Raw genomic sequence first — 12930 nt, forward strand, 5'->3', positions numbered from 1 at the left:
CATTCACGAGTTAAAAATAAATGTATTGACGTGTGATAGATAGCGTTGTATTCTGGGATCGGAGTTGTAACTTTTGTCGGAGGCGCGCGCGGAGCCCCATAGCTAAGAAAATTTGGGAAAGCCATGAATGCGAAAAAGTTTGGTTTGGTTATGACGTCACTTCTGTCCATCCGACCGTCTGACCGTCCGGACGCAATCCCACAATGCTAATGCGCCCGTGTTTGCTTGGCGGGAAGTTGCATGGCGAGATAGTTTGGCAAGATGCGTTTACAACAGAAATGCTAAAGAACATAAAAAAAGACAATTTATACGTATTCGTTTGATATGTTGACAAACGTGGAAAGAAGAGAAAGAGAGAGAAAAAGAAAACAAAAAAGCGGAGACGATTAAGCAAAGTTCAACGTGGAAGAGAGCGACGGGTAGCAAGTTAGAGCAGGCCGACCGGAAAAGAAAAGTAAGCTTAAGTTTAAAGAAGCCTCACATTTGCCTATATCACCCGTTCGTGATCAGTTATGGTAACTTTTAGAACTCTCAAATAGCTTTACATAGACACTTTAATCGCTTTCGATACCAGCAATATTCGAGGAGAAGTAAATTTTGAAAAATTTGTTTCGTGGCCGTGCGTTTTTTCATTCGCAGCGCACGGCCCTTATGTGTTTGTAAACAAACACAAGTTTCAAAGCTCTGAAATAATTCTACCAAACTCCAAAGGGTACGTTTCGGTATTCTCCTTTTCTTAACGTTTACTTAGAGACTAGAATTATTACTAAGTAGGAGTAGAATTGACACAGTTTTTAATATCCAATAATTTTTCCCCTGGAGCTTACTTGCTCTCGCAAAAAATACCATGTTTACATGATTACGACGGCCGAGCTTTGAACTTTCTATTTCGTGGCAGTTTCGTTTGCATCGCACGGCTCTCATTCAGTTGTAAACATATTTAAAGATCTGTGCCAAGCAACCAAGGGTGATTTCCCCGTGTTCTCCTTTTCTTGACGTTTATTTAGATATCAGTAGGAGAAATATTGATTGAGTTGTAAAATTTACAAAGTCATGTAATAAAGATAGAATATAAGTTTAATTCAGGAGTAAACTAACAACGATAAAACTTAATGTCAGGCTATGCAATTCCTACCGCCTGAAAATCCGCGAAAATAGATAGATAAAAGTAGCAAACGGTGGATCTAAAGAAGGAATTTAATTTCTTCCACAAAATTTGACCCACTCCTTCCTCCCACTAAAAGGACACTGTTATGCTCAGTTATCATTCGTTGTAAGAAGAAGTAGCGAGTTGAAAGCACTTGCATGGTCGCCATGACTGATTTCAGTTTCTCAACTGAACAAATGTCAATCCTATCCAAGTTTTTAGCTTAGACACAAATAATCCGGCTTTTGCTGATTCCGGTAAGAGACACGAAAACTAACGTTTAGGAATTCCCTTTCTAGCTGCAGCACTTGATTCCATGTATTTGTGATACATACAACCCGGCTTAAACAGTCCAACTCCAAAGAACTTGAAAGAAGTTGTTGTTTTTGGACACAAAATTAAGAAACCAACGGAATGTAGAACTGGCGTGTTCAGCCAATGAGGAGCGAGTATTTTCGCCGCTCGACCAATCAGGAGTAAGTAATTTTGTCCTCGAGGAAAGAAAAATCAACTAAAATTACCCTCCATTGCAAGAAATCAGCATTCAAAAAAATTTGCCCTCCGTATTGCATTGTAATTGTCTGGACAGTTTCCTACATATGCACTAAAAATATATATAACTGCAGAAAGAATGAGGAGCTGATAAGGTTATTACGTTCATACGCTAGGGAGATATTTATAAATGCTATGAAAAAAATTGGAGCTCCGCTTTTAGGCTTGGCTAAATATATATATTAAATTATTACACGTTCTCTAGTGACGCGAGCTTGGACTGCCTGTGTTTAAATATACATTCATATTCGAATAGACCATTTCCGAGTTGCTTTTAATCTTATAATGTAAGCAAGGCTAAGTGCAAACAAAACTAATTTTCATATGAAAGTTTTGCACTTAGCCTCGCTTTCATAGTGAGGTTCACAGCAACTCGGAAATGGCTTATTCATTCACTCATCCTCCACGGATATATTACGAACTCAAACCCAGGCTACTCCACAAGAGCGCCTGCACAAGAGCACTACACCGTCATCGCAAACTGTCATGGGCTCGAATCCCGTTCAAGTCTGAATTTTTCACGCTTTCTATTATTCGGAACTTTCTAAGTTGCGTAAATAACTGCGAGGGTCTTTCTTCCGATTTACTTCACCCTCAGTTCCGATCAGTGTTTAATATATTCATATCCGTTTGAGAGAATGTTCAAGACTATAGCGGCGAGGCTTTAAGTCATGTTTGAAAATATAATTTATTTCCTATACCTAAAGATTCAAATGAAGACGTTAAAGGGGAAGAATAACGCGAATTTGATGTCATTTTAAAACCCAAAAATGTTTGTCTGTCAACAGAAACATATAAGATAATTATAAATTATCAGACCACGAGTTGTCCTTTTCAAGAATTGAGTTGATCTCTTCTTTCCTCTCGTTGTTCTAAAATTGTTTTGTAGCTACGTGGTGAAGCTCTTATTTCACCATTTTTAACCAAACAGGCACGTAAACAGGTCAAAAACCCCATGAAACTTTCCCTTTTAAGCGACAAATTATCCAGGGAATGTAATTTATGTAAAAATTACACAACTGACATAGGAAGTTAATTTATCCACTGAATAGACAATATCGGGAATGTGAGCTCTAGCTCTTTCTGAATTAGTTTGTTTAACAGCAAAGACTTACTGCGTGCCTGAAAATAAAATTCTACTTTCAGTACATAAACAACTTGGGCCCCAACGAAAATAACTACTTCGGAAACCAAAATTTAATGCACCGCGCATTGAATTGACACAGGAAGTTAATTTATCCACTGAATAGACAATATAAGAAATGTGAGCTCTAGCTCTTTCTGGATTAATTTATTTAACAGCAAAGACTTATTGCGTGCATGAAAATAAAATTCTACTTTCAGTACATAAACAACTTGAGCCCCCGACGAAAATAACTACTTCGGAAACCAAAATTCAATGCACCGGCATTGAGGAATTTTAGATTCAAATTTCTTGTCTCGCATGATAATCATATTTACTTTTCTCCACAACCGATCAGATAATAAAAACTGGTAAGCTCAAATTTATAAACATTTATGCGAGATGTCCTCAAAAGCTATGGTGTGTTGTTAAAGTAGTTTTATTTAAAAATTCAAACTGCGTCAGCCAAACCGATAATCGGCTGCCAAATGATTTAGGATATAATTAGTTATTTCACGTTTCCTCAGGTCATTGTGTATTGAGAACACGAACAACATTTCATTATCATCTACAGGGACAGTTACAACGGCTTAAGCGCTCGGTTAGTGAAGAAACACACAAACGTCTATCAATCTGGTAAGTTATATGGGCAAAACGGGTACAACGATATTAAAATACGGCGACTGTCAGGGCAGGATACTTGAAAGACAAAAACTACTTTAGAATTGCTGTACCTTGTACCTTTTCTTGTGTTTGTTATATTCCTGATAGTTTTTTAACTATTTCAGCTCGAAAAACATGGAATTAAACAGAATTCATAACAGTCTGTTTCTGTATAAAAGTACATTCTTTTTTTGAATTTAAAATGTTGAGACTCGATTGATGAAAGGCAGGAAGTCTTAAGAAAAATCGAGCAAACGGTTTTTGACTCTTGGTGGCTCTAATCCACCTGTTTGCAGCGATGATGCAATGGTGTTGTGCTATTAATACGCTTTGATGGTGTACATGCGTTATTTATAAGCCATATTGTGTGCATTTAAAAGTACGTTTTAGTGGTATGTTTTTAACACACGTTATTTCAATCATAAAACACAAGTTGGTATTCAATCAAAGGGCCTAGCCTTCCTGTAAGCACGGAGCTGTTTAAAATCTAATTTTCTTGTGTTTGTTATGATGTGGTTGTTCTTTTGATGGTTAGAAGAATCGCTGAACGATTTTCCACTATTTTTAGTCAGCAAATTAAATTCAAATTATCACATGGCGTTAGGAGATGCGCGCCCTGCCGGATTGTTGATACGTGTCATCCATTCACCCGTGGATTGCACGATGACGTTTGTTTAAATTGCCTTTTACGATATAATTAGCTACTCACTGCTCAATTCTATGTAGATTACCTGTACAAGTAGTAGTATTAAGTTGAATAGATTAAATCGGTGTGCTAAATTTGGCTGCAGCTTCAGGAGCAACCAAGTTTACGTCACGGGGACATTGGAAAAGCCCTAATAAGATGTTATTGAAGTAACTCGTTGCTAAAGCAAATGAAACGAAAGACACGTAAGCCACCTCAAATTTTCGTAAATTTACTGTGCTCGCTTTACTCTATGAGTTATGGAAAATACTTCCACCTTTAACTTCATAGCTGTGATGAAACTTGACTACACTTTTGTACCTTTCCAAGCTTAAACAAATTGTAATTTCGGATTTGCCAGTTTTATTCTTTACCTTTTGGTATTACGTGACGTTTAATAAATTGTTCTAAGATTTCCATTCTCGTAAGCAGCATACTAGCGAGGTAACCTGCGTACATTATAACTCACTAATAAACGCTCGTAAAAGGTGCATGAAGGAGTTATAATGAGTTCCATTCAACTTATAGGTGGCACCATTTCTTTGACCCGCTCTCAATAACATTACTGACAACAATTAAAAGAATTACACTGTTTGTTCACAAAAATAGGTACGAGAGAACGAAAAATATATAGAATAACTGTTGTTAAAGAAAAAAGGCGAACGACAAATTTTACTTTTTCACTTGAAGAAATAGCAAAGCTATGCTTAATGTGTGACACTTGCGATGTCTGTTTCTGTTAATGATCCGATATCTAACAATCATGAGTAGTGTAGTTTTCCATCTTGTCTCGGGTGTTGTGTAGTTCTGGGAACTTATAACGAAGACAAAAATGTCCAGTGTATAGGCAAGAAGGACAATGTAAAAATAATTTGTTATTAAAAGAGGTGGCCTGTTCACATCGAAACGTTAACTTGCGCAGTCATTCGGTAAAGAACACAACAATCATATAGCAGCAGTATAGTTGTGGTCGGAAATATTTGCTGTCACTGATTTCGAAATCAGGCTTTTGTAATGAATCTCTTGGTGTTAAAACAAAACTGAAGCACTGATACTCATGAAATGCATGATCCAAACATTCGAATAGTTAAGGCGAGTAACCTGCAGAGATCCCCCGATAAATGATTTCATATTGATATGCAAGTTCTTTGTGTCATATGAACTCAGTTGATAGATAGGGGCTGGCCGTGGGTCCCATTCCCCCAGGTCCATCCGGCCGAGGCGCCTGGACATTTTGTTTAGAAAAGAGAAGCTAGTCAAAATTTCGACAAGAGGGGGCCTCTACTTACCTGAAGGTCTGGAGTTAGAGCTGCTCTCTCAAAAAAAGTATAAACGAGTTAAATTCATAGAATAACAGTAACATTGTGGGTTTTTTTTTCTTATGTAAAGCCCTTTTCCTCAGGATCTATATGCCTGTGAATCATTTACCAAAGGTTTCTTTTACACGGGCAAGGGTGGTAATGCCCTTCCCTTATATATTTTATTGAGGGCTTGTTGTAAACCCTGACTAAAGCGTAATAAACTCTCTCATTTCTTTGCTGGAATAAGTAGCAGTAAATAGATCGAAAGTGAAGTAATGTGGCTCTGGACTGTCTGTTGTATAGTTACTTTTTTTTTTAATTTTGTGTGCATGGCTACAACCAAATCTATTGTTGTGCAGCGCACATGATACAAGATCAACTATAACTGAAACTGAATCACTGCTTAACGACAGAATACCGCGGTCGAAATCTCGCACTAAGGCCTATTTTATGGCTATGCAAATAGTCAGTCAGAGAATCGAACATAGTATACTAATCCACGATTACTTCTAGTTTGTCCACTTATGTCTAGAAATGCACCTAACCCTGAATTTGGGTACTTTACATAAGACGGACCTTTTATTGTCATTTACATATGACTTTATGTTTGACAAAATATATCGTGCGTTTGTGTTTTGGTCAGAATTAAGGTTAGGGGACACCTTGTGACATCTACCATACGGTTCATGCATCTCATTAGCGTGTATTTCTGGGCATATCACAGTTTGTCCACAGTTTTAAATCATTCAGAGAGAGGTAGGGGGAATTGAGTAAATTTATTTCTTTTTATTTTTAAGTCCTGTTTACTGATAACGTTCTCCTTGACACGTAGCGATTAGAGTATAGCCACGTGCTCAAGTAACAGTTGAAAAATATTACTGAGGTTCTTGAAAAACAGTTGAATGACCTGAGAAGGATATTGAAGGGAATTAACTTCCGGGAAGAGGGAAAGTGGCGGCACAGCACAATAGATTGTTTACTTCACGCACTACATTATTTTGCATAAGTACCATCTGCTTCGCCGACCATCTGAACTACGGTAATCGAGGAGGCAAGTCGCGCTTTTTGTTTTCTCGCCATGATTCTCTGTAAGAAGTAATACTGTTTACAACAAGAGGAAATCACAACAGTATTACTCACAACTCTTCTGAGATGCGAGGTCGATCAGTTATAAAATGATAAGGTTTTTGAAAATGATATGCATGATCGTTTTTACAAGGAGTTAAATAATTATTCACATTTTAGTTCACGTAGCTCAGTTAGGACTTCCGTGCTCAGCTATCCATGCTTTGTTTTCGTGATCATGTATCCCTTGACTCATTACTGCGGCTTCATATCAAATTCGTGGTGCGTTTATTGAAGCGGGTTTGGATGGCAACGTTTTTAGTTTGTGAGCAACATGTCCACGGAATCAAAGTATAATGGAAGTTCTGTTGTTTCTCTGGAGAGTAATAATTATTCATTTGGAGCCGATATTTGGCAACATTTGTTATAGCAGGTTTTTTAAGTGCTTTTCCTTGAATATCCTAGTTTTCAAGGAAAAAAGGCGGCGAAAGCCTTTTTGTTTATGTTGCGGGAAACATATTTTTTTTCTAATTTTATTAAAAAATCCAGCAATAAAAAAGAAGCAAAAGTGATTGACATGTTTCTTGCGTATATTGATTTAGCCAACTGAACTGAATATTAAACACTTGTTAAGAAACTACATTCGTCGTAACTGACAAGCTCTCTGAATCGACATAACATGGGCGATAGCGGTCTTTCGATTTGAGGCAAATCTACGATTGTACCTCTATATAATAAATATGACAAAACGAAATTGTTAAACAAACTGAAACAAAGAAGGAAGTACAAAGAAGAAATCTGAGAAGTTGTGTTACCTAATAGACGTCACGCAACGAGGAATCATGCTAAAATGTATCACGCGCAAAGGTATTAGGCAAAAAAGCATTTCGCTAAACGCCATAACGGCGTAAAAAGCAGATTACCCAGAAAGGCACGCATTAGGCATCAAGATACACGAAATGTGTCTTCCAGTTCCATACTTTTTCAGCAAGTCTGGTGACAATCAGTCTCGTAAGCACGGCGATAGGTGGTGTGTATCAGGGCTGACTACCTCTCTGAGGTTAACTAAAGGTGGATTTCCAATGTGGCGCACATTTTACGTACAGACGGTTTTCCTTGCGTGAAAGAAAGGGACGATGACACACGGATCTACGAGCTGCTAACGTAACTGGTGGACTGGTGATTTTTTTTTTTTTTTTTTTTTTGCGCACGGACGTGAATATATTTAATGGCTTAACAACCTACGCGAACGAAATTAGAGACTGTGTGGGCAACTTGTCTAAACGTTTAAAGTTTAACAGCTCTCGACTGTTACGTTAACTCAAGCCGTTTATACATCGATCGCTTTTTATTTTATTTGCGTAATTTACTGACGTAAAGCCAGTTAATTTAAAAATTCACATCCATCATAGGCGCAACGTATAAATTACGCTCCAGGAGAAATCCACCTCACAATAAAAAGAGTTCAACGTTTTACGCTCACACACCGGCCTTTCAATGCGTGCATCCAGAGGGCATTCGTTTTCCTACGAACAGGTAAAAAATAATTTAAATTCGAAGTTTTGTTTTTATTTGTCGTTTCCACGACTTTCGAAAACCGAATACTAATATACATTTTAGTTTATATAAACAAACATGCATTTTGTTTGTGGTTGTTGTTTTCTTTTTCGTTTTCGTGTCATTTACATTTCTGACTTTCGCTGACCGGAAGAACGTCAGCACTTCCTGTCGTCATGGGATGGCTCTGAAAGGTCTGGATCTTGGAAGAGTGAAAATTGCATTGGGAACTACCAAGGAGAAAATGGCGAATTCTAGCGTGGACGAAGATCTGTTCTATTTTGAATTCTTTGTGTGTCAGATAACGGGAGAAAGAAGAAGTCTTTCCCTATAGTATTGCAGCTTTAATATTAAAACATGAGCATTACAGTTTAATTTATAGTTATAGCAAAGAGGCGGGAACTTGTTTAACAGTCTTGAGAAGTCAGGCTCACAATCTGACGACGTAAGCGTCGAGTAAAAGATCTTGTTGTGACGCAGCGGAAAACACAGTCTGAAGTCAGTTTGTTGCTAAAAGAAGTGTATCCTTAATTGGGTTTACGCGGAAAATCGTCTGTCAAACGATTAACTGGAACTGTGCGCCAAAGAAGTTGTGGGGTGGACTGGTATGCTTGAACTGTCGGTGTTGTTTGTAAAATGAAAACAAAAACTACGGCTATATTTGCTGGTTAGTCTTCGTCTTTTATAGATTTTTTGCCATGCAACCAACTTCGCAGTTTGGTAGGTGGGCAGGGTAATGATTTGGCGAGAAAGAATGCTGATCACACAAAGAGAATTTGCGTACGGCCCCGACAAAATCAGTAGATACGAAATTATTCAGTTACTTGCCTGGGACGCTCGAGAAAGCCTCAATACCAATACGTCAGACGCTGCGATGTAAAATGGAAGACTCCTTCCTTCGCATGATAGGTACGGTATCGTGCTTGCTGCTTGCCATAACGAAAGTAACCCGAAAACTTACAACCGAAGTAAACGCGACCAGCATTCCACGACAAGTTCGAAACGTTAACCAAAACACTACCAAGCCCTCTCTTCCCAAGCTTCCCTTGGGGTACTTTTTTCATTTGGAATGCGAACGATTGATCAATTCTTCGCGCAAAAACAAAAATTGAAAATCGATTGGAATTTTCTATTTTGAACTTTCTTCTAAATCCACGTAATCGTGGATGGTACAAGGCTGTGGCAACGGTTTTCCTGTGAATAAACGAATAATACAAACTGTTTTATTTTCTATTCAATGCTCAAGGAAAATAAGAAGTCTAAATTTTATTTTTGTTTTTAACATAAGGAAAAGCGATAAAGCGTAAATTTATAAAATTAATTAGCGTTTATTACAACACCCTCCATGAAACCTGCCTGCAAACCATCGGTGGTAGTGGTCTGAAATAAAACTAGTCCAAGGTGAGTTTACATGTGATTATTATTCAGACGTTTGAAGAACAGAAAAAAACGACCAAACGAATTTCATTTGGAGTATAACTACCATGATATCCTACAGGCGTACCGAAAGAAAAGTAACAAGGCAATATAAATTTAACTGGCAATACCAATGAATAGGTTACTGAATCAATATTTTTATCTTACAATCCAGATAGTATCAAACACATTTCTTGGCGTTTCATGATGTCCGTCCTCTGTTGGATGCAGTATACCAAGCATTTCTTGTTACTAGTCACCTGTTGTTTTTTCGAGCTTCCTTCCATCACAAGCCAGACATGTTATGAAGACCCTACAGAAAGTAAGTGTGACTATACTAAAAGATGATATCATTTCCTTTTTTAATTAAGTTGTATTGACTACAAAAACCTTTCTGGTGCTGAGGTGTTATGGTGTTTGCCAAAGTTCACTTTCAAGTGGTGTTTTGTAGTTTCTTACACTATCGTCAGTTCTCTAACAATTTAAATAGTTAGAATCTAGGAGCCATATCCTAAGTATAGAATAGGTAAATTATGATCACTCAGGTAGGTGTAGTCCAGAGAAGGACTGTTTGTGGTGACATTGGCTGACGCTTCAACAACCTGGGTAGAAGTCCTTTGACTCTGATGGTAACTTAAGCCCCATTCACACCAACAAATCATGCTTAAACAATATATGTAAAAGCGTTCTCTTGTAAAACGATTTTTAAAATTATAAGCTTTCGACAGTCAGTCTACTGTCTTCAACAGATAAAAATGCGTGATGAAATAAACCGCAAAGAAAAATTTAAATATGGAGAGTAATATGCATAAGTAGAAAAAATTCATGTAAGGAAAGAACGTAGAAAGCATACTAAAGGTGCTTAAGCTAATGTTTATTCAAAAGAATGAAATATTGCCTCGTCAGTTTTGGCCGTGTGCCATGATTCCGTGTCTTTCTGGTGCGATCGTTTCCTTTATCGATGATTGTGGCATTGTCATTGTGTGATTTACAGGTTCAGGCATGTTTTGAAACGTTCGAGCTTTTAGCACATTGTTTTGTATTTCAGATATGCTCCACTGATATGATTTTTTTTCTGGTGTCAAATGAATGTAGTTCCATGGACATGATTTTATAAAAGACATTGCATTGGTCGTCTTCAGAACGTCGAAACTTAGGGAAAGGAAATTCTTGTTGAAGTGTTTTTATAGGTTTGTTGCATTGTGACTTAAATGCCGTGACTTCTAAGGATTCGAGTGATTGGCTCATTTCGGTCGTTGCGTTGGTCGTTGCGTTTATTTTTTTATTATTATTTTTATTTTATTTTTTGTGGGGGGGGGGGGGGGGCGCATTAGATCGTAGTACGGTACTAGCACATGTAATTTCGCGCTAAAATGACCTCAAATTAGCAAAAGGAGACAAAGAAACAACAAACAGTACACCGTATACACAAGGTATGTCATTTTTATTGAGAAATTTTCGGAATTTTTACCTCTTAAACCCGATCGTAAATATTCCCATACAAACTCTTAAATTTGCGCCGTGACCACTATTACGCAATATGATCACCACAACTCACAGCTTGAGCTTGGGCGGCCTGTGGTGGTAGCCGATTTCGAATGGGCCCAAATTCAGACATCTGTCCACGTCATAGCACGTGACTTGTTGTGCGGTTCCTTGCTTATTGTTTGCTTTTATGTTTTGGACCGTAGATCTTTTTAGCTCCGATACGCTGTACCTTTTAACATGGTTTGGCCATGTACCGGTGAATGAAAGTTTTGCTTTTCTCATTTAACTCATTTCAAAAGCGACATGATATTTCAGTTCTTTTGTTCATTGTTCGTAGTCACGCGCCATGACGTGGGCAGATGTCTGAATTTGGACCCATCCGAAATCGGTTACCACGTGCATTTGGTAGAACACTCGACTCGCGTTGGTGTTCTACTTTTTGCTGTGCTACACCGTGCATACGAGAGCCAACCAGCTCGAAACAGCTGTCCACGGTTGTCGCATTCTGTTGATTCTCGGTTTGGTCTCTATCATGTCGCTGTCCAGTCTTGCAGAAATTTGAGTCATTTATATTTTGGCTGATTAGATCTTTTACAGATCCTGCGTATACCTGCAGCATTTTCGTTGTGCGGTTCCTTGCTTATTTTTTGCTTTTGTTTAACTTAAATCGTGGTAGCTCTTGGTGTGCCGCCTGATGAATGGGGCATTAGTCTGCTCAGGCTAACGAAACGCCATCTCACTTCACACTGGTCTTTACATCCAACCACTTCATCATAATTTATCTTCTTATAAGTAAACGCATTATACGAAGTGGTCTGTTAATTGACGTTTGTTATAAGTGACTGGTCCCGTATAATATGGCTGTATAATTCATTTTGGATTCATCGTGGGTTTCTTTTGGGTCTATTTAACTTGGACTTGTAGTTGTCTATTACTGGGGCAGTATATGGTGGTTCGTCAAAAGAGCTGCAACTCTTAGCAATATTTCACTCAATTTGTTACCCCAAAACCTTGAATTTAAAAGTTTGCAAGCACGTAATGCATGCTGTTGATTTTACTTTCAACACAGCTGCTTTGTCTAAGCAAGGCACTCGATAACATAGTTTATTGATTTGCCTTTTCAGGTGCTCCCTTTGTTAAAATCTCCGCAAATCCATCAGTGCATCTGTGGACCTTTGGCACTTCCCTAAATTTGACTTGTACTGCACGTTTAAATGAAAAATATCGATGGAAAAATTTGAGGAATTCCAAACCAGTGAAAATCGAATGGTTTAATTCGGCAGAGGAAGAGGTTGGTAAATGCTCGATCGAGAGTGGTTCAGCAAACGATATGAATTGTCCACTTGCTCTTGGCGCCTTTATTGGAAGGAACCTCAGTGACAATTACACTTGTAAAGCAAGCAGTGGCTATGGCCATTGCACCATGAAGAAGTTTGATGTTCCCATCGGTAAGCAGTAAGCAAGAGACTATGAGGTAAGAGAGCGAATCCCCCATACATACCCCTCTTCCTATGAAAATTTTTTCAATCTATTTTTGTTTGCGTTGTTATTTGAATGTCGACATCTTATTGGTCAGTTAGAGTGGCGTCGTTTAATTTTAAACTCAATGGCGGATTATAATTTCCCAAAATAGCATGGCGCGAACTAAAAAAAGATTGAAAATAATTATCATGGAGCACAGGGATTGGCTCTCTTACCTCATAGTCTCTTGCAGGAAGTTTTAGTATTCTGAACCCTATCTAGACCGGATGGGGGGATTCTGCCCCCAACAACTTTGAACCTCAATACGTTTATTTAATAGGGAACTTAAGCACAGACGTTTTTGAACCACGGATGGATACCGAAAATGGAATTTTTCTCTTTTTGGAACGTTTTCGCGCCATCGCGTTTGTAACGTCAAGCCACAGTCATCAACAAGAGCTTTTCCTGTCCT

The 12930-nt window shown here is 38.1% G+C and overlaps 2 protein-coding genes across 4 annotated transcripts in view; both read left to right on the top strand.

Annotated features, from left to right (window-relative positions):
• The first annotated feature begins 8340 nt into the window (after nucleotides 1-8340).
• Nucleotides 8341-12930, top strand: part of LOC146486103 (fibroblast growth factor receptor 1-like) — a 94708-nt gene continuing 90118 nt past the window's right edge. The window contains exon 1 of the mRNA XM_085098142.1: nucleotides 8341-9002. Coding sequence (XP_084954268.1) covers nucleotides 8975-9002 — 28 coding nt within the window. The 5' untranslated portion in view covers nucleotides 8341-8974. The remainder of the gene's footprint in view (nucleotides 9003-12930) is intronic.
• Nucleotides 12076-12930, top strand: part of LOC146486104 (fibroblast growth factor receptor 2-like) — a 55754-nt gene continuing 54899 nt past the window's right edge. For all 3 annotated transcript variants that reach the window (XM_085098233.1, XM_085098219.1, XM_085098227.1), the window contains exon 1: nucleotides 12076-12445. In XM_085098233.1, coding sequence (XP_084954359.1) covers nucleotides 12328-12445 — 118 coding nt within the window. In that variant the 5' untranslated portion in view covers nucleotides 12076-12327. The remainder of the gene's footprint in view (nucleotides 12446-12930) is intronic.

This window comes from Pavona decussata, unplaced genomic scaffold (genome assembly GCF_977016875.1).
Source record: "Pavona decussata unplaced genomic scaffold, jaPavDecu1.1 SCAFFOLD_21, whole genome shotgun sequence".
Taxonomy (NCBI): domain Eukaryota; kingdom Metazoa; phylum Cnidaria; class Anthozoa; order Scleractinia; family Agariciidae; genus Pavona; species Pavona decussata.